Here is a 20,956-nt window from a genome sequence, read left to right as displayed (position 1 = left end):
GGTTGTGTTCTGTTAATTCAAGCAATTGCATATATACAGTAAAGGTAAGCAATAACACTGGCTTTAGGCAGTTGATTTGCTATGTTTCTGAATTCAAAATGCATATAACAGTACTTTATGGAAAACAAAGGTTATATCCATCTATTTGTACTAGTTATTCAATCTGCCTTTGTGATGTTGACGGTACACACTCTGTTAAATAGCATGCACTTGGTACGTGAGCAACCTGCGTAGGGTAGCCAAGCTGTATTTATGTATACTTCGTATTTCACTGGCAGCTGTGCTTTTCATCCTATTCACCCCCATCCCCAAAGAGTGCACTTACTTTCCCAGTACAGAGTAAGCTCTTTCTGCCTTGCTCAGAGGCCCCGCTGGCACTGTCTCCAGTTTGGACTACCAGTCCTGATCCACATCTAAGGATGATGTGAAGAAAGGTGGTAAGGCAGATGGGTTGCATGTCTGTGTGTAGTCAGGGGTATGGAGAATTTCTTGAAGAGGTTGGGTTTATGTATTAGACTTACATAATAACTGTAGTTTGACAATCGCAGCAAAGCTGTCCAAACCTCTTTAAGAAAAAGCTAGGTATCATTCACTTGAAATTGGTCAGCTCAGAAAGGATTTAACATACTGATTCATTAAAGTGCCACTTTTTGTCACAAACATTGATGAAAACCGGCGATTTATCCAGTTGTGGAAAGAACTACTTTTGATTGGGCTAAAAAAACCCCCTGTATGTGGTTCGAAAGAAGAGACAAAAATGCCAGAAGCCTGGGCAATAAAGTAGAGAAACTTGAAAAACTGTGGAGTTTTTGTCTGTATGGTACTGGATATCAGAAAGCTGCATATATCAAGCAACATATTTCAGGAAAGATTTTGTATATGCAGCATGTGTCCTGATTGCTAAAGATGTTTCATTTCGTACTCAAGAGACTCTCTTTCTCAGGGGATTTTCTTGGAGGGACACTGGGCAGTAATGTGTGGTGTTCAGATTGCAAAAGGCTGTGTGTCACAAACTCATCTGCCACGTTCATCAACATTATTTTTGGGTGGTGATACCATTGCCAACAGTTTTGGTTTGGGTTTTGGTTTTGTTTGTTGTGTTTGTTTGTTGTTTTTTGTTTTTTGTTTAATAAACAAAATGGCACAAAATCTGCTTGAGAAGGTAAGTGACAGACTTCAGGGCCTTGTGTGTTTGAGGTCAAGTCCAAATACTGGACTGTCTTTTGGGCTATCTGAATAACCAGGCAGATGGTCTCGGCCACTTTGAAAGAGGGAGAGAGCTCTGTCTTTTTGCATAATGTAACCTGGAATCTTCAAAATCCTTTATTTGCCATTTGTGGCATTTGTTGAAGCGCCATTCTTTAATTGTGTTAAATGGTTGGTAATGGGTTGAAGTGGGACCTTGCAGTCAGCTGGTTGGAGGCAATCTGTTCAAGAATCAGTTTTGTCTGTCTTTCCAAATATTTTATGGAGGACTTTATTAAAAGATCATGGAAAGTAAACCTTCCTTTACCATTTGAGTTAAACTTTTTGAAAACCTTAGCAAAGGGATATAATTTCTCCCTTCACAGCTCAGCCTCTAGTAAATTACCTATATTGACTCACCCAAGTTCTGTACTGTGGGGTTTTGGGTGTTTTTTGGGGTTGTTTTGTTTTGCTTTTTTAATTTAGACAATTCTTAAGTTCTTCTGGTGCTGAATTGGGGCTTAGTAGGATCTTTTCTAGGTCCTCTTTCCTACAAACAAGGTGGCTTAAATTATTCAGTGTTCTAGCGTAAACTGATATTCAGTGTTAGAGAATTTTTTTTTTCTCCAGAAATATTGATGGAACAGCAGTCTACCATTGAAATAAATCAGGCCACTCTGAATACGCACAGCATTAAGTTTAGGGTTGAAATGTTTTTTCCAAAGCAAGCTGCAGTAATAAAGAAAATGCATCTTGCATTTGATGCACACACAAATACATTCATATGGGAACTTGTGTCTCCGCATGTTATAATTGTATGTAGGTGTCTTTGATTGTAGATTTGTACCTCACCGATGGTCTTTCTCATGAAAGAGAACAGATACCTTAGCAAAAATAAATACTGTGGAAGAAGATTCTAATGAACTTGGACAATTTGGACACCTTGATGAAAAGATGACATTTCAGTGAGGCTGTGGCTTTGAGATGACCAAACTTCCTGTGTTCTGCCCTATGTTTTCATCTGGCTGCTGTCAGAGACAGCATAGAGAGGTTTAACAGACCTGTGCTCTTACGTCTTTAGCCACTCAGACTGATGGACATTAGAGGAAGAAGGTAGGGAAGACTGAGCAATGAAACAGTTAACTTCAGAAGCATATTAAGCAAGACACCTTACAAAGGGGATACCTGAAGTATACCATCGTGTTACTGTGGAAGCTAAAGAAGTTAACAGAAATGGAAGGGATGCTCTTCACAAGAGGGGAAAGTTTGAATAGTTTTATGACAAAAGTTTATTGCTTTGATATCCTCAATCTCCAATGTACATAAACAATTTTCAAGTGACTTGGACAGAGATGTATGATTTTTTCACATTCTCTGCTCACTTTTGTTTGCCAATGATGCAGAATTTTGACATCTGTATGCTAAATTAAAGGTATGTCAGTGCTAATCCTTCAGGGCTGAAGTCAGGTGAATTCCTCGGTGGGAGAATACTTTTGGCAGCTCTCAGTTTCTCCTGACAGCCCTTTTTCTAGCCCCACTCCACCTGGACAAAGGATCAAAATGATTTATCCCCAGCAGAGCAAAAGTGAGCAGAGAACAATGAAAATCATATACCTCCCTCTTGCATGGTCATCTTTCAGCCTTAGCTTAAGGTTGAGGCACTGGCAAGGCACCCCAAGTCTAGTCATGGGGACCAGTTTCTCATGGGAGAAGTCTTTTTGCAGCCTTTCATTTCCTTCAGCAGGTATTTGTCTATCAAATACAAGAGCTAAAAATCGGAGAGGGGTGAGAGAGGAGCCACGTTTGTGGTGGTGGTTTGTCTCAATGTTGAATAAGATCTCTGCCTTTTAAGATTTGGTCCCGTGGTGATAGACATGAAATAATATTTGCTTTGGTAATTGTTGAATTTGAATGAGGAAATGTTCCTCTTGCAAGTTATGGTTATGCAAAATTTCCATGATATGCCTACTTATGTCTGTTGCTGGAGTGAAGCTCCTGAATAGATACGCTGTTCACATTTCTTAATTCTCTCCGAGCATAAATATGCAGGCTTTTGTTCTTTCTTCTGCCATTGAAGAAAGCCAAGCTTTCTTAGAACCTAATTGTCCCCAGCTTCTCTAAACAGCTCAGATCTGTTGCTTCCACTAAGAGCTTAGGGTTTGATCAAAGGAAATAAGTAAATACTCGTATCATCTCATCACAGAGAACGTGGCAAAGGACAAGACTGCTACTTTTAGCTAGGCCTATGCAAAGCTTGTGGACTTTGACCTATTCTGCTCTTCGCCCTTTATGCCTTGCACTGATTTCCTTGGTTCTGACCTTCAATATGTAGCTTCAGTCTCCAGGTGGTTGAAAACAAGGGTTTTGGGTGGAGGAGACGAATTCCAAAGTCTGTGTTCCAAGAGCTCCATCTGCTCAGTAGACAACTGAACACTTCTGGATCATTGGGGGAGATGTGCAGCGATGCTCTGGCTAGCGTTTGGTGGGTTTACAAATGTGCCAAGGTTAGTTTCTTTTCTTGGAGATCGGTCTTGCCCTGGAACTGTCTTCCTGATGCTGTGGATAGGAGAGGTAGCCTGGGTGTTTCCTTCACAGTTCTTTTGTCAAGAGACTGTTAGAACTGCTTGCTGCTCTGCTGCTCTGCTGCTCGTTTTGGATTATCCTTTATTAAAAAAATGCATCTTTCCATCAGTTCAATAAATAGTTCAGTTGTTGGCTGTTCAGGTTCACATCCTTTTGCAAGAAGACTTTTCAGTTTTTCACTCGCATTGCTACAAGGCAGTTCTGAATGGTTTAATTAGACTTTGCTGCTGTACTACTGACCCTGTTTCTAAATGGGAGCTAAATTAATATTAACTTTTCTAATGGGAACCTTTGAGTCATTAGCAAACCTGTTTCTTTCCATTTTCCTACGAAGATTGCCTTGGTTGTGGCAATTATATCTGCCATGTGAGTAGGAGAGTTTAAAGTGTTTTTAAGGACAAAAGGTTTTTTAGCTTTTTCCCAACACTGTTATGTAAGTTCATGTCAGATTTTTTTTTCTCTTGTCTCAGGTAATTACTCTGCTGGTGTGTGGTGGGGGTTTTTGGCAGTGTGTTTTGGTTTTTTTTTGGGGGGGGGGGGGGTTGGTTGTTTTTTTTTTTTTTTTGTTTCCCCCCCCCCTTAACACCATGCAATGGCAGTAGAAGCTGCTTTTATACTTCAGATGTTGAAGTCTTTGGAGGAGGGTTTTTGTATTTATAAGATAAGGTCATATACAGAGATCTGCCAAGTATTCCAAGGGACACAGGGAGGATTTATCCCTGCAGAGCTGTTCATGTATGAACTTGCTAGGAAATAACCAAGACAGAGCCTTTGATTTAAATAGGCCCCACTCAAGGAGTGCTCAAGTCACATCAGTGGTATTGGTTTGCTGTATCAATAACTAAGATTTATATGGTTGTCACCTGGAGCTGTATTCATGCTTTCCTCCTGCTGAAGAACCTGGGGACCACTGGTAGTCACCTATGGTGCAGATGAGCCAGGTGAGGAAAGAGGAGTTCTTTCTTCCCTGTTCTTTTTGAGATATCTATGTGCATATTTACAAACCAAAGCTAAACTTTGCAAGTCAGCACTCATCTTGTGGTGTTGTCCAAACTGTGAGCTAGTTGATTGCAAAGCTATGAGAAGAGAACGTTGTGAAGGCAGTATGTTAAGGTCTCAGATGTTAGGAGAGAGCAAAACTAATGCTGCTGTTTCCCAGTGCCCCAGCTTTCCTGCAGGAGGATGCTGCTCCATCAGCAGTGATTTGGTATTTTGTTTTATCCTCATCATTTGATCTGTGGCCTAGTTTTACGTACTGCATGCACTCAAACAACACTGCAGGCAGGCTTTTTACTGTTTTCAACGGCTTTTTCTCTTGTGCTTAGCACTATAGCTCTGGTTCTTCAGTAGCACTAATCTTCACAAAACCCCTATGAAAGAACTGTGCCCCAAACTGGGATACAGCAGGCTGAAGGTTGAAACATGCTGTGTTCCCTGGGACTCTGATGTTCCAGTCTCCTCACCATGATGGAAGCACTTCTTCTGACACTCCGCCTTCCAATAGCTCCAGTCACAGAGGTGCCTCAGTAGGGGGAAGGTGGCAGAGAAAACAGCAATTCCTGGCTAGCTGAACTCCTGAGGGCTAGATTTTGCAACTTGAGTAGTCTTAATAAAATTAAGATTACAAAGACTTTTATAATGTGAGCTTGCGTATGACCTTGTTCTAAGCAAATGTGGTAAAAAACTAAATTCCTTCATACACGTGAGGTGCAATGGCTGACTTTGACCTTAAAGGTCCCCTACAGGGACATCTTAGTGCTTGAGCAGAGGCATAACTGCCAGCCTGAAGGGACCAGCACTGTGGCAGAGCAGGAGCGTGGTTTAACTATTGCCTTCCCAGTATGTCTAACAGGTATTTAGTGGAAGAGTGATAAAATGCAGCTGAGCTGCCTGTTACCCTTCAGTTATTTCCCAGGCCTGGTTCTCCCCCATCCCAGGACCTCTTCCTTACCCCTTCTCTCTGCCTGTCCAGCCCCAGTTGCTACCTCTCATGCTTATCAGCTTCTTACAGACTCTGCTATTAGACCTATCTGGGGATCTTTCCAAGCTTCAAAAACCCAGTTGCTGCTTCTGGTTCCGTACCTACACGCTCTCCTTCCCTGCCAGCTTTCCTGGCCAGTTTCCTGCCTGTCCTGCCCTGTCACTCCATCAGTTTCCCCATCCCTGTTCACTCTGGCTTCTGGATCTACCCTCTGACATTTCAAGTAATTGCCCAAATGCCTGGCAAGTCAGAGCTTTCCAAAGAGAAGTTAATTATGATTTTTTTTTCAGAGGGATTAGCACAGGTTTTTTTTACCTACGTTTCTCAGAATCACCTGAAATTATTTTGGTGCGGGTTTCACTACAGATGATCTTCACAAAAAACCCCAGTAGGCTGAAGCCCCTGATCTAGAAAATACCAGCCCAACCCCAGTTAGTTTTACAATGTTACAGGCACCCAAAAGCATTGTTTTATAATGAAAATATTTGGCAGCCATTTCTAATGGATGACAGCAGCCTGAGGTCAGGCCTGTCTTGCTTCACAGCCCAGCAGAAGGGGTTTGCTGTGGTGAATGTTTGTCACTGTAATTGCTCTACAAATTATTTGGAGTCGGGATTTTCTAAAGCGTTTAAGAGAACAGGAGACATTCAGCCATCACTGAATTCTGAATTAAAATGGGATTTAAACTCCACTGCTTGAAAATCCAGGCCTTAAGATTGCACATGGGTACCTTCTCTGAGCGGTCTTTCTATCTAACCAGCGCATAAATATATGTGGTTATATTCTGAGGTGAAAATGACTTATATTCATAGTTGAATTCTTCACAAGCTTTCACTGCGCTTGCCGGTGCTTCATACCAAACAAGCATTTAATGCAAAAGACAGCCCTCTAACCTTTTATAGAAATCCAAGTCTAAAACTTTTAATATATATTTATAGCGAGAACCAGTTGTGATGGCTGTCACACTGACACAACACCACCTATAGAGACAGGGAGACAGGTTAACCAGAGACTAACTTTTATTGTGCATTTTTATGCAACAGAACAAATGGAACTGGAGGTATGTAGTAATAAAACCAATATTCAAATTAGAATTAACACCTGAAATAGTAAACTGTAGGTAACAAATGTCTTTATAATTAAAAAATATTGACTGTTTAAAAAATTCTCTAAGATTTTATATTCTTTAAAAGAAATGTGTATTTCCACATAGAAAACAATTCACACATCCTATAGAAATTGTCACAAAAACCTTACTAGTCTATATTACACTATGCACTTTTTTTTTGTACAATATCTGGTAAAGGTCTATCCCTAACCTGTACTTACTCTACACAGTACAATCATCATTAGAAAGTATTCATAGAATTAACTACACCATAACAATAAAAATATCAGGATTAATGGTTTTTTAATCACAGTTTCTCCACAAATATTTGTCATAGAAAATATAGCGAAGGCATGTTGGCACAGATGGGCGTGCGGTACTGCTACACAGAGTTTGAGAGAAGGCAGATACATAAATGACAGTAAGATTAAAGAGTATGGAAGGATAAGACAAGAATCTCTATCCTCCTGGGACTTTCTGGAGTGACATGATAGATAGCGGTTTCCTTCTGTCGCAAGCCTGCTGTCTACATCCAGAGCTGGGAAGGGATGTGCTGACTTACAAAGCACACTGCTTAAATATGGATATCTCGCTCTGCAAGGGCTTATGCGCTATCTATTATTTCAGGTCCCGTACTATTATACCTAACATCTTGTGGATATTTAGACACTTCAGTGTGTATGAATTTATAATGCTTCACAAAAAAATTAATCGGAATAAGCTGTTGTGAAAGGTTTGAGTTTTTTTTAAATGAAATGGATGGGTCAAGAGTCAAGTGGCCATGATAGCAAATAAAAAGAGACAACCGATAAAAGTTGTTGTACTCCATTATTTTAAAACCAAACACGAACAAAAAAAGATGAGCTGGTGTCTGCTAATGCCTGTCTGTGACTACGATTCATGTCACTGGCCAGTGCACGCAAGCAACTGAGGGCAAAATTTTGTTCGTAAAGAAAGGTCCAAACCTGCAAAGCCATTTCTAGTGCCAAAGTGGCTTTCAGGATGAAACTATACATTTGGTTATTTTGCACAGTATGAGAGCAGAGAGGATTGTGAGTGGTTCCAGGACGCTGGCTACACTTTTTACACTAAAAATAAAGCTAGGCTTACTAGTTATTTCGGCAAATCTTTAGGTTATTAAGTAAGAGAGGTCTGTCCAGTCCAGTAATTCTGTTCTGTGACTGTTAAAAATGAAGCGTTCCTATTTTTAACCTCATACGATTAAACATTTGGAAGGAAACCATCACAATGTTTACAAAAATACAGCATGATACATATCGCCGTGGACAAATTTACAGTATAATGTTGACTCACACGTTCTGACATGTTTTACCAAGTAGTTCTGGCAAGTGTCACCACATTAAACATAGAGACCAGCAAGACTTACACCATCTGAGCAATGTAACATCTTCTATTACAGTTCTTTTTAAAAAAAAGTGTAAGTTCAACACTGAAAAGCTACTATAGGATATCTGTACCTTGACATTTCTATACACCGAGCTCCTCCTCCCGAGGCACCGCGCACCGCCGATTGCTCAGAGAAAGTCACCTCCTGCCTGCGGTGAGGGATGCTGTCCCAACCCCCCCAGCCTGGTGAGGTCCAGTGTGACTGAACTGCTCATTCGCTTTCAGAAAATAAATGTTACTCTGGGGCAAGCGAGTGCCTTTCAACCCCTCCTAAAAATCACCCAGAATGAAACGAACTGAGAGGTACTGGACGTTGAAGGGCTGAAAGCGCGTCCCGAGGCGCCCCGCGGGCCGGCCCCGAGGGACCCGTCACCACCGCGGGTGGAGAGGAGGCGGGAAGGAACTATCATGGGGGAGCTGACCTCAAGAGACCGCCTCGGTCCTTCGTCCGCCGGCCGGCCGGAGCTAGAGGAGCGCTGCGCCCCGGGGGGCCCTTCCTGATCTCTGAGGAAGGGGCTGGTGCCTCCTGCCCTCCCCGGCGCGCGGGGAGACGGTGGGGAAGGAGAGGAGAAGGGTAAAAGGAGCAATTAGTAGCTTCTCTCGTGGCTTGCACAAGGCGGGGAGCACGAGATGCGCGTTCAGGAGAGTCAACGCTGATGAGGTAGCACTAAGGATGGTCAAAAGCAAAGCGAACTTTCTTTCCGAAAACCAGTCCCCCGCACCTGCCAGCGGGGAAGCGTTGCCTCAAGGAGAGCTGGTTCAGGCTGTGAAGGATGCCAGCACTGGCCTGAGCGACTGGACGAGGGCAAGGAGATGGAAACACCCTGACGCGGAAAGGAAAGGGTATCGTTTCTTTGGCATTGCGTACTTCTGGAGTGCACCAATTTGGAGGGACGACGGACTCCTAAGCCTTTAAAATTAAAGGTTTTCAGTGGACTGACGTTTTTATGTTTTTAAAGTTGGTATTTGCTTCCGGTGTTGCGCACCGCTGTGAATTCTGCTCTAGCACAGCTCTTTTCTTGCAGCTCTTAGTTAGTCTGGACCCCGTGTTTACTTACAACAGAAGGTTAAACTAGGCTCTTCTTACCCGACCCCTCCCTGAATGCAACACTGAACACCGACTGTTAAGACTAGCACATTGCCTCATCTATTTCAAGGAACGGATATAAACCACAAATGAAAGCAAAACCAAGAAAAGGCAATTTAAAGCCTCTAAAGCTACATAATATGGCTGCAGAATTGGAACAGACAAAGCAAAACTTGTCTTCTGAAATGGCAATTTGTTTTTTGCAATCTTGTTTTAATGAAAACTGTCATGATCAACCCTAATCCCCTAGAAATCTAGATAAATATAGTGTCTATCTGATATACAAAGCAATTTTTATCTATTAGAAGTGCCTGTTATTGTTCTGGGTCTTTGAAGGATTCTGCTGTTGACGAGCACTGCTGTTTTACCTGGGAAGCTTAATTTCCTGGCAGAGTTGGCTAAAGGAAGTCCCTGAATTTTCCATCTTGTGTGGTATTTTAAGGTAGCATTGATAATTATGTTATTTTCTGCTAGGAAATGAGAGACCACTTCTTTTTTTGTTATAAGCGTGCAGACTTGTTCTTACATCTCCTACTCCGGGAAAGCAAATAGTACCCAGCTGTTCTGGGTCCAGACCTGGGCTTGTTATCAATAGGCAGACGAGACAGTAGCTGCTGTTTCTTTTGACATTTTTACAGTTTTTAAACGACCTTTCCTCTAGAACTAGATGAAATGAACTGCAATTTCCCTTTGAGGGTGCTATGAAGGATTTGCAAATAATAGGCACTAAGAAGTTCCATAGAGCAGGTCTTGAAATGGTTTTCTTTCTGTTAACTGGGACATGGTAGGATGGAGAAGCTGAAATGTATGCAGTATGTGTTCAAACATGCTTTGGATTCTTAAATGACAGCAGGGTAAGTGTGTTTAACAAACAGTCTCTCCTAAATTAAGTGGTTGCTACTGTTTTATGAGGTTCTTCTTACTGCCATCAATCGCCAGATCCGTCTTGCATACCTCTGTTGAAGACTTCATCCTGTGATCCTGGATGGTCAGTCCCTTCGTAATATGAGTTCCCATTGTGAAGGAAAGTCCCCACCGCACGCCCTTGGCGAGCATGTCCTACTGCGTCGCTGAATACCTTGTTTATTTGCTCTTCGGATGGCATCCACCAGTCTGGGTTGGAAGTACAATGCATCCTAATGAACTCTGCAGGAAAACATGCAAGGATAAAAAACAACTTGTCTTTGCAGCATCCATTATCGCCCAGGTGTCAAAAGCTCATGGGAAATAAGAAAGGGGGCATTACTGCTCTACTTAAGCAGAAGTAAAGCTTTATGGGGGATGCCATGATAATGCCACTTGGACCCGTTTTATTTCTGTACCAGTGTGTTTCTCCACATGCAGTGTATGTTGTTATACCTGAGCTAATTATGTGACGCATGGGACCTGGAGATAAAATCCCTTCTTGTGGAAATAAAAAGAACTAATTCGAAGTGACGACCGCGATTCAGCATGTGCCATACATGTGAAAGTTAACATGAACCGGGATGTATTTCATTTGAAACCTGTTGTGTGTTTGTACCTTAAGGCGCTTACTCTCGTGGATCTTTATGATCGCCCTCTGCTGGCTGCTTCAACATCTGCAGGCTGCAGTAGCCCACAACCTGCTTGAAAATGTCACTACCATTATCTCCGTTTGGTGCTCCTTTCTGTTTGGAATATCTTTCATTTTAAGTCCTGCTCCTTCCATCTTCCTGAATCTGACACCTATTTTTCAGAGACTAAACTGGCCTTAGAAATAGCTAAATGAGATTAGAGGGCTAACTTGGGAAGTCTTGCAATAGTTTTCAATGCAGGAGAAAATGAATTGCACTGCATGTAATTTGGCTATTTAAGTAGCTGCTGCTTCCACGTACAGCTATTTGTATGTGATGATTGCATTTTTTATAATTTCTTTTTCAGATTCTTTGACATGCAATATGCTAAACTTGCAGAAGGTGCCTTACCAATTCTGGAGTTTTAACTGCTAGACATAGCTCAAAGAGGTGTATTTGGACTTTGAAACATCCAAAAACGATTTTAAATGTGAGGGCACCTTATTAGATATATTAGATACACTGTACCTCATATGGAAACCGAGCTTCTTATTCATTCTGTAACATTAGTTATTCCCTCATGCAGTATTGCATGTCCTAGGATATTTTTAAATTCTATTTTCTACTGTTGACAAGCCAACAGCACAATAAGTGGCGTAAGGTAACTTCATTACTGTCACCACATCTCGAGACCAGGAAATGCTGTGCTTTTACTGGGTTCCTGTGCCTGCAAGGTATCTCATCTGTTGGACAATTAGGACGTGATTTTTGCATAGCTCCTCCAGCAGTGTGTCTGCAAAAGTGATAGCTATCTCGGTTTTAAATTCATTTCCCTGGAAATCCACACAGGCAACAGTAATTCCTGCCCAGTTATGTTCATGTGGGGCTCCACAGACTGGTGTTTTTCTCAGAGAAATTGTTACCACGTAAAGGAGTAATGCTGTAATTTAAGCATGCCAGGCTGTTTTAAAGCTGGTTCCAGACATCAGTCAGGTGTAGGAATATATTAAAAATGTTTATAGATGTTTAAACTACTCTGAGTGCAGACAGAGAAGCAGTTTGTACTTCCTGCTATGGTGGGAAGGCATAATTGGACGTGCTGAGAATTAGTCAGACACTTGTTACCTTGGCTTGCAAACGGGTAGGAGCCAGTGACCAACTCTTGGCACTGGAGAAAGTTGTCACGTTCCCACCCACGCACGAAAGCCCAAAGGGAGAGCTGTCTATTCTGCTTTCTTAATTGGTCCTTAGATACTGAATGTTTTGGCTTCCTTTTCAAGCTTCTGCAAATTAAGGAAATCGGCCTTTCTCTTTCTCTTTCTCCCAAGGAACGCTCCACATGTTCTGTATGTCCAGGACCCCAGAAAGGAGAGTGGCCATAAGCAAAAGTCCATTTACATGTGGATTTACTGTTAGTCTTGGTGGGAGGCAGGGGGAAGAAAGGGGAAGAAAAGAGTATTAACACTCTGCTTGTGCATAAATTATTAGGTGAAATTTAAAGTCATTTAGTAAATGGTTAATGCATTTGTATTCAGCCTTCAGTTTCCAGGAGAACTTCTGGGACCCTGAATCTTGCTCCAGACCTCTGTGCAGCACGGTGTGCAATGGACTTGCCCTTCTATTAAGCTCTGATAGAGTATAAGGTCTGACAGAGTATCATAGAACAGGTTAACAGATTCCTTTGTAGTAAAAAAAGAGCCTCTTTACCTAATTTGGCTGTATGTAAAATTTGAGTTCATTACCTGGTTACATCAATGTACCCCAACTACAGGTCTTATCTACTTGGCCTTGTTGGACTCTTCTACCCTAGATGGGACAAGGCTCCATCTGATGTATATAACCACTTTAGACTCCAGTTGGATGACTAAAGATACTTTTATCACTGATTGACCAAAATATAGCTTCTTACACTGCATTGAGTAGTAAAACATTCTTGAAGTCAGTTCAACCAAAATTTCATGTATGTGCTCACAAAATACTATAAGTTAACTATGAGTTAATTAAAGAAATTATAAGCATATGCATTTATAAAAATGCAGATGCTGATACTACAAACACGTTTTTAATGTCCTGTTTTGTATTTTTCGTTATAAAGCCCAGTACCAGGCCTTTTGAACAATTTTAGGAAACCAAAGTATGAACTGCCACAACAGATAATTCTTCTCAATCTGGACCCCTTCTCTGTATTGTCCAACATCCTCACTCTCTCACATTGTGAAATGCTTGCAAAACTCCCCCTCCTTTTCAGGCTAAACATGGGGGAAAGTTGTTCCCTAACTTTTTCAGTCAATGTTGCATCAGTACTTTGAAGAAGAAGTTAAATCCTTGACACAGCATTTGTATACATTTTGTATGTAATTAATCTGTAGATGTTCTTGGCCCTACAAAATGTTCAAACCTATTCTGAAACTCTCTTAGCTTTTAACTCCAATGATGCACTGTGGCCTTGAGCGTCATATGCTTACTGCACATTAGGCTATAAATATTCCTTTGGTTAATTTTGCTGTATATCAGTATTAAAGAATGCCCTTTTATTTTATTATAAAAGAGTGTAATCAGGATTGTCTGATTTTCCTTCTTTGTTGTTTCAAGTATATCAGTGTCATGTGCCATTGCATTTGTCTCCTCTCTTAAATAAGCAGTCCTGTTTTTCCCATTCAAAAAAACCCCAACCACATATATAATACATACATACATATATGTATGTATGTATAAAAAAAAAAAAAAAGCGGAGTGTTTCTGGCTGCTTGTCACCTGCCTGTGAAACCCCTTCTAGTCTGCAACTGTCAGCCAAATGCTTCTACTGAGCCAGAGCCAATGTGGTGAAATGAGATCACATATGGTGGACACTGAGCGAAAAGATGCAGTACCTCTGAGACATGTTACTTTTACTGGATCCAGAGGACGTCTTTCAGGACCTGTCTCTCCTGACTGCACTGACCTTTTCCTTTTTCCAAGGCCGCATGAGTACTTAAGCTCATCGGTTGTGAAAACAAATCTGATGAGATAGCGAAGGAGCCGTCGTCCATCTTTCTTGGAAGAATTTACAGCCTCATCCCACTGTTTACTAGTGATGTAGACAGGGTAGTTGTTCAGCAACTGCTTGCTCCCCTGAAAAAGTGAAATATTTCCGTTGCTTATTTCACAAGGCAAGTAAGCAAAGATGTCAGTTGCAATAAAAAATACTCTTTTCAACTAGCCGTGATACTGATGGCGAAACACATCCTGAAGTGAACGCGTAATTGCTCTTACTGAGAATGAGTACTTTTAAAATTACACTTCCGTTTTCTAGAACTTGAATTTGGTGAGGTACAAGGAATACATTTTGAGAGGTGGCTATTGATAATTTCCACTTTAACAAGCAGGTTAAAAAGAGTTAAGCATCAGTGACAGGGTATACTATTTAAGTATAACCTTTCTTCTTAATCTGTTAAAATGCATGAAAAGGGTCTTTGAAGAGCGTGATCAAATGGATCACTTCATCGCAGCTGACAGTTTACTTCAGAGGTGACTCTTTTGGTCTATTTTTATAATAAATTTATTACTTCTGTAGAACACACCCGAAACTTGACAGCAGTTATGTTACTGTGAAAAATGTAAAGAAAATAAATAAAGGAACTATGAAAACTAAAAGCTTCATTATTATTAATGAATGCTGTATTAACTCAAATTATAGCTTTACAGAAATGCTACCATGTCAGCTGGAAAGAAATTTTGCTTTTAACCTTCATAATTTGTGTGCTTCAATATTCTCACATTAAATGAACGCTGTGGGACTAATTATGGGCATTCCTGTACTCCACACACATTTATAAGCCCTCTTTAGTCAATTGTACCTAAATCGCATTTAATTCTTGTTGCCCATAAAATGCCATAGTTCAGGATTACGCAATTGACATAAGATGGTACTGTTAATATACCTGAAATAACTGAAGTACACAAAAAAGCAAACCACACCCTCCTAGAGACTCATTCACTTTTACAGCTACACGTCTTTATTAAAACACATAAATATGGAGGCCCAATTAGTAAAATCTTCGTATAGCCTCCAGCTTAGATAGGAGCTCACAGTGAACTACAGAAACATGGGTCTGATGCTCAACAGAGGCAATCAGCCGCATGCTGCACTTGTGGGCAACTGTTGCAAAGTTCTCCTCCTCGCTTCCAGATCTTTGATATCTGAAAAATCTATTTTTAAGGACTACCCTTGCCTCCTTTCATATATTTATTATAGCATCCTGGGAGACAGCGTGGGAGCATCTTTGAAGTTTTTCCTCAGGTATTTGCTTTTAATTTTTTTGCAAGTTTGATAAATATATGGAAGGTTGAATTCAGTGAAGACCATGATGAGGGGGTCATGAGAGATTCTGTATGATTTAGGGTACCACCACCTTCCGGGGGGGGTAGCATCACTGGGAGCTGAGCTTATGTGACACTCGGCTACTTGTTTGCTTTGGTGCAAACTGCTGGCAAAGACAGCTACAGGCAAATCCAGCACTCTGCAAAGGAAGCCAAAATATAAAGGAAGAGATGGGGTTTGTCTGTCTGAGGGACCCCTCCCCTCCCCCCAAAACATCTCAACTCTTCATTCCCCCTGTAGCTTGTAAATCCGAGCTTGTAATCCCTAAGAGAAAGACCTATAGTCCAACTCTTGTTACCACTTGAGACTTTCTCTTTGCACTTCACTTGTCTCCTCCCACCACTGCAAAAGGGCCAGGGTCAATTCCTCCCCCTCCAGTCACGATACAAGAAGCTGCTTTAATTTTTGCCAGGTACACAGGCGCCTGGGAAGCCAGCAATATGTGTGAGGAGCTCTGCTGTGGAAAGAACATTACCCTCCACCCAGTCCAGCTCCTCGTCCTCTGCCGACATGGTGAAGGGGCTGGGGAAGGAGGAAGAGTAGGGGCGCAGCACGGAAAGCTCTTTGGGGGTATTGTAGTCTTATGCTGAAGCAACTGTGGCCACTCCATCTCAGGGGGAGCTGAGGCTAGCATCTCCTTGGCTTGTTCCACCACAGAGGGAATGCACAGGACCATCTGATCCCCATGGTGGTACTTATTTTTTCAGCAGCTAGCTCCACATCCCTTTTATATAAAGCGAATTATTTTCTTACCTTAGATTTCTGAAACCTAAAACCTGTAACGAAGCAAGGACCTTTCTTACTGATACCAGTGCAAAGTACAAGCTGCAGCTAACTCTGTAGGCACTGCCTTGCTTTTAAGTCCCGGTAGGCAGGAGCAATGCAATGCAAGCCTGTAGTGGCACAGTGTAAGGCTCCAGGCTTGCTCATGTGCGTTAGGGACGGATGCTTCTATGTGGCTTTGCTAAGCAGCAAGCTATCCTAGAAGCCACCTCTGTGCTTAAATGTATTGCACTGATGGAAATAGGGTGCAGAAAGGCCCAACATCTAAATTTCATCAGAGCTCACATTACTATTAACTGAGGAGAAGGCAATAAATTTTGCGTAATTTCCTCAGCCCCAATTTTATTTTACTTCTCTCCTATTCCCTCTGAAATTTAGGATATTTTTCCTCATTCTTCTCCAAAGGCATGATATAGTGTTATGCTACCCTGTTAAACAATTGCTGGGTTCCTGCTACAGATATACTTTCATTACTTCCTCTGAAAGTAAAGCACTTCTGGGCAAAAGATTCTCGGTAAATATATGATGCAGTTTGGTGTGTCCAGCAGTCATTACACTAAAACAAACAGAAAACCTTCCAGAAATGAAATAAGCAGACCCTGAAGGAAGAACCAAAGTACAAATGCGTTCATGCTTGTATTTGTACATGATTAAGCTTATGAATAAAAGATTAGCATCTATGTGTTTAATTGAATAAAAAATTCTGTCACATCACGACAAGTTATTCCATGTGGGACATTACAGAACAGCCTCAGTTTTTACAGTGCTTGAAAATTTTAGGTATGCCAAAGAGCATTAAAAAAAGCAAAATGAATCCTTGGAATATATTTCAGTGATAACAGCTAATGATATATATAAATATAAATTTATATATGTATATATCAATTCACACAGGAAAAAACTGAATGGAGGAGCAGTGATGCGCACCCTGAACGGCTGCAAAGCATCTTCACTGAAACTACACTAAGTTGGACTACGTGAGGTTTGCACTACATATCACTGATGTGCAAAGGGAGGTCAGACTTGACCTAAGTGTTCCCTCTCCTCAGTTTGTTTCCATGAATAATGGGTAGTGACACGTATACACTACATACACAAAAGCATGCATAGCAAGAGCCTCAAATACAGACAGTCTAAACTAGAACAGTCTCAACAAAACCACTTCATTTGAGGCATTTTTACAAGCCTGGATAGAAACACACTGGAGCAAAATTCACGTGAGTTACACTAGAGCTGACAGCTAAATCTATACATCTATCTTCTAGAGAAGGGGAAGACACGAAATTTCCTGCTTTTTCACTGCAGCGCTTTTAAACAGAACATAATTACAAAAATCCCCAAACTCTGTATCAAGTATAAAATTGTCAACACTCAACATTTTGTTTGGGATGCCTTCTGAAAAGCAAGAGCACTCCAAAGCCTTGCCGAAGTCTATATTTGGGTCTGTCTGCAAAATGAAGGAAACGTATATTTTAGTGTTAACCATCTCAGGGCTGCATTAGAGCTATACTACCTGTGTAGGCATGCCTGCCTGCGTCCATACACACGACATGCTGGTACTCCCCACGCACGGGCTGCAGCCCCTGCGCACCAGCAGCTGCCAGGGTGGCCGCTGTCAATCGCTCAGCTGCAGTTCTCACCAGGCTAGCCCTAGCCTAAGTTCTACCCACAAAAATGAGGTTTCTGAGGAAAGGTGAGAGAAAAATTGCCCAAAGCAAGGCAAGCGCAGCTGGTGCCGATGGAGGGAGTTACGTGCTGCTCAGTAAAGTCATCCTAGATTATACTAGTGATGAATCTCCTCCATTTGGGGGATTACTGTACCTAAGAATGACAGTTTAATAATAGATTTTACATACTTTTACTACTAAATATATTCTTCCAGCGCCTACTGATTTATTTGCCTACATGTTTTCAATGAATTGTCAAACATAAAGAGATATAGGTTGTCTTCACTGTATACTACCTCAGTCGGATGGTCTGTTGGCTGTGGTACCATAAGCTGGTTGTGATGCTGAAGCACAGTCTTCAGATAATCTAAAACAGTCTGGCAGGGCACTGCATAAAACAAATTGCAATTACTGTATATTAGCTATCTAGCACAAAATAGAACAACAACATTAAATCAAGCAGTGTTCCTCAGGATCTGTTTTGTACGTCTGTGAGATTTATTTCAAATAGGAAATACTACTCATTTTGATTTGTGCAGATATTTCATTCAATAAATATACGATGGATGTTGTATTTCCTATGTTGAGATCTCTGATATCGCTTTTATTTTCGGCCCACTATTTTCAAAGTTTTTTTTTTCCTAGTTTGAAATTGTAATTATTACAAATACAAATTAGGCCAGCAGTAATGATAATAAGAAAAAAAATCTGTAAATACTACAAGCAACCCAAACCATACAAAGGAGAAAACACTTCCTGGACTTAAATCATGCACTGATTAACATGTAAATATGCTCAAATGTTTTTGAAACTACAGTCTGATTAACTATACTGAGCAGATTTAATGATTCATATACTTTAATTCCTTTTCCCTCCCTCCTCCCAAATTTGTTATAAAACTAGGTGTTAGGCAAATTGCTTTATTTCTCTTGCCCTCATCCTCCCCCTCCCCCTTTCCATTCCCATCACTCTCATCCATTTCAGTAGTGGTACCAACATCCTATTCCCTTCTGCTGAGGTGATAGGTTAATTAGGGATGATTCAATTATGGGTCTCTCTTAAGCAGATGCTGCCACATCCCTGATTAACTCTGGAGTATTTTTGAGATACAGTGCTTTTCTCCTGAGCCTGAAACACCATAGGAGAATTAAACAGATATTAACCCAACATTAAAACTGATTTGTGCAAGACTAAATATGCATCATTTTTAAGGTACCTTATCACTCACATTTCATATGGGTTGTTTTTGTAAAATATTCAGAGATAATCTTAGCTTCAGCTAAAAATCCAGAAAAAAATACTTGTGTTCTTTCTTTTTTTTTTTTTTTAATTATTTCTTGGCATTCAGCCTTTACACCTGGAAAAATGTGATGTTTTGGGCTTTATCTTAAGCTGGCAATCTGAAAGCAAGCACTGAAATCACGGAGAATGTCTCAAGGTAGGATTTACAGGTATTTTGCACTTTCCTGGGCATTCACACTGCGCAGCAACTGTTCCCCTGTCTAGGCAGACAGGGTGCAAACCACCTTTACTCTCTACAAAACAGACTCTTTCCTAAGGGCTAAGCGGTGTTCCATCCAGCAGCCCACATACAGAAGTCATGCAAAGTGCCTGATATGAATAATAAATTCCTAAGTCATTTTACCCCACGCCAACTTCTCCGTAAAGACGACCCATCAGTGTATTTATTTACTCCTGTTTCAGTTGATATATCACATCTTGCCATAGGAGGTTAAGAGGTTATGCTTCAGGCAAAAGTTAGCATTTCAAGTGACTTGTACATGTTTTATTTCTCCAGTGACTTCACTCCTTATTGCTAGACCAGGGCAGTGTCTCTAAGTAGTGTAGCTGCCACACAGTGACACTGCCATATAAGCAAGAGAGCCTGGATGCTTTTTTTTTGTAGGAAACAAAGCACTTTTAAGTATCATCGGGTGGTTTCAGAAATGTTTCAATTCTGAAAAAGTCAGAAGGGCAGTCAAACTTAATAGTCCCACCAACATGTTCTGTGGCCTTCCTGTAATTGAAGCTGTGTATTTAGTGTATAGCAGCAATCAAAAAATTCAATACAAGTTCTTATGTGGAATAAAGGACAAAAATAACCACCGGTAACGTTTTAGTACACTGGATATTCGTAAGAAGTTGTGGCAAAAAACCAGTTTGGCTCCCCCCCCCCGTTTTTATATACAGGAAAGCACATGTGGGAAAAAGAAAAGATTTTTTTTTTTTTTTTATTATTTTCCATGTGTATGGGCTGAAGGATAAGATTGTATTTCAAGACTCTTTTCTTACACTCTGCATGTGTTTGCTGTCTGGCATATCCAAAATGAAGATTAAACTAGGAACGCCCATGCACAGCTTACTCTCTGATTAAGTAGGTGTCCAAGAAAGAGGCACAAGGATCTCAAAGGCTCGCTGCCCTGGGCAGCGTCAGAAACCCTGTGACAAAGTCAGCAAAACCTCCCACCCAGGTGGAAATACTGCGGGCCACCAGCATCTCCTGTGAGATCCCGGCATCTCCTGCGAGGTGACAGTAAGGATGAAGAGGCTATGATGGGTGATCGTACTAGTGCCTGAAAGGGGCCTGATACTTGGACTTGGAGGAGAGTTCAGCGATACCTGGGAAATCGGAGATACTTGTGAAGTATCCTTTTCCTGCCCTCTCTAAACGTGTCGCTTTTTGTTTAGCAAGCTCACTGAAGACATAGTTGCCAAAGCATCAGCAGTACCTGGAAGCTTTCGACTTCTTTTGTCCCCCTGAAGCTGTGTTCAAAACAGTCTGTGAGATTTGCACTTGCTTTTCTGGTTATCTCTATTAGCAAAAGTCCCTGGTGATCACCTGATGGCTCTCAGCCATACTTGGTACTATTACCTGTAATTATGTGGAACAACGTGGGGCCTGAAAGGGAACAGAATATAATGCATCAAAAATTTCTAATTTTGGGGAGCTGATCTCACAGCAGGATGGTATTTTACCCACAGTAAGTAATTTCACCGCAGACTATCCAGACATGTATTTAGCTATGTTCTTCCAAAGGGATGGGGCACAAGCGAGAAGACAAGAGGAAACTATTTAACCCGTTGTGTCCCCAGCAGCTGAAGCACAGCTCTACTTTGATGGTATTCTGCTGATAAAATGCTTTCTCATTACCGGTGAGAAATACGAAGGTACTAAAAGCTGGCTGAAGCTTATAAATACTTCTACATTCACAAAAGCAGTAACGTTTCGAGCACAAAATTGTATGATTTTGTTCTCATTC

General features: G+C 41.1%; 1 protein-coding gene across 2 annotated transcripts in view; it reads right to left on the bottom strand.

Annotated features, from left to right (window-relative positions):
* Window positions 1–8,610: 8,610 nt before the first annotated feature.
* The window catches only part of BEND4 (BEN domain containing 4), a 31,612-nt gene continuing 19,266 nt past the window's right edge, over window positions 8,611–20,956 (bottom strand). The window contains exons 3-5 of one of the 2 annotated variants that reach the window (XM_069791017.1): window positions 17,993–18,084; window positions 13,757–13,997; window positions 8,611–10,497 (exon numbers count right to left, since the gene is read on the bottom strand). In XM_069791017.1, coding sequence (XP_069647118.1) covers window positions 10,280–10,497; window positions 13,757–13,997; window positions 17,993–18,084 — 551 coding nt within the window. In that variant the 3' untranslated portion in view covers window positions 8,611–10,279. The remainder of the gene's footprint in view (window positions 10,498–13,756; window positions 13,998–17,992; window positions 18,085–20,956) is intronic. The other variant, XM_069791025.1, reaches the window with a different exon arrangement.

This window comes from Haliaeetus albicilla, chromosome 1 (genome assembly GCF_947461875.1).
Source record: "Haliaeetus albicilla chromosome 1, bHalAlb1.1, whole genome shotgun sequence".
Lineage (NCBI taxonomy): Eukaryota > Metazoa > Chordata > Aves > Accipitriformes > Accipitridae > Haliaeetus > Haliaeetus albicilla.
This window is presented reverse-complemented; position numbering and strand designations above follow the sequence as displayed.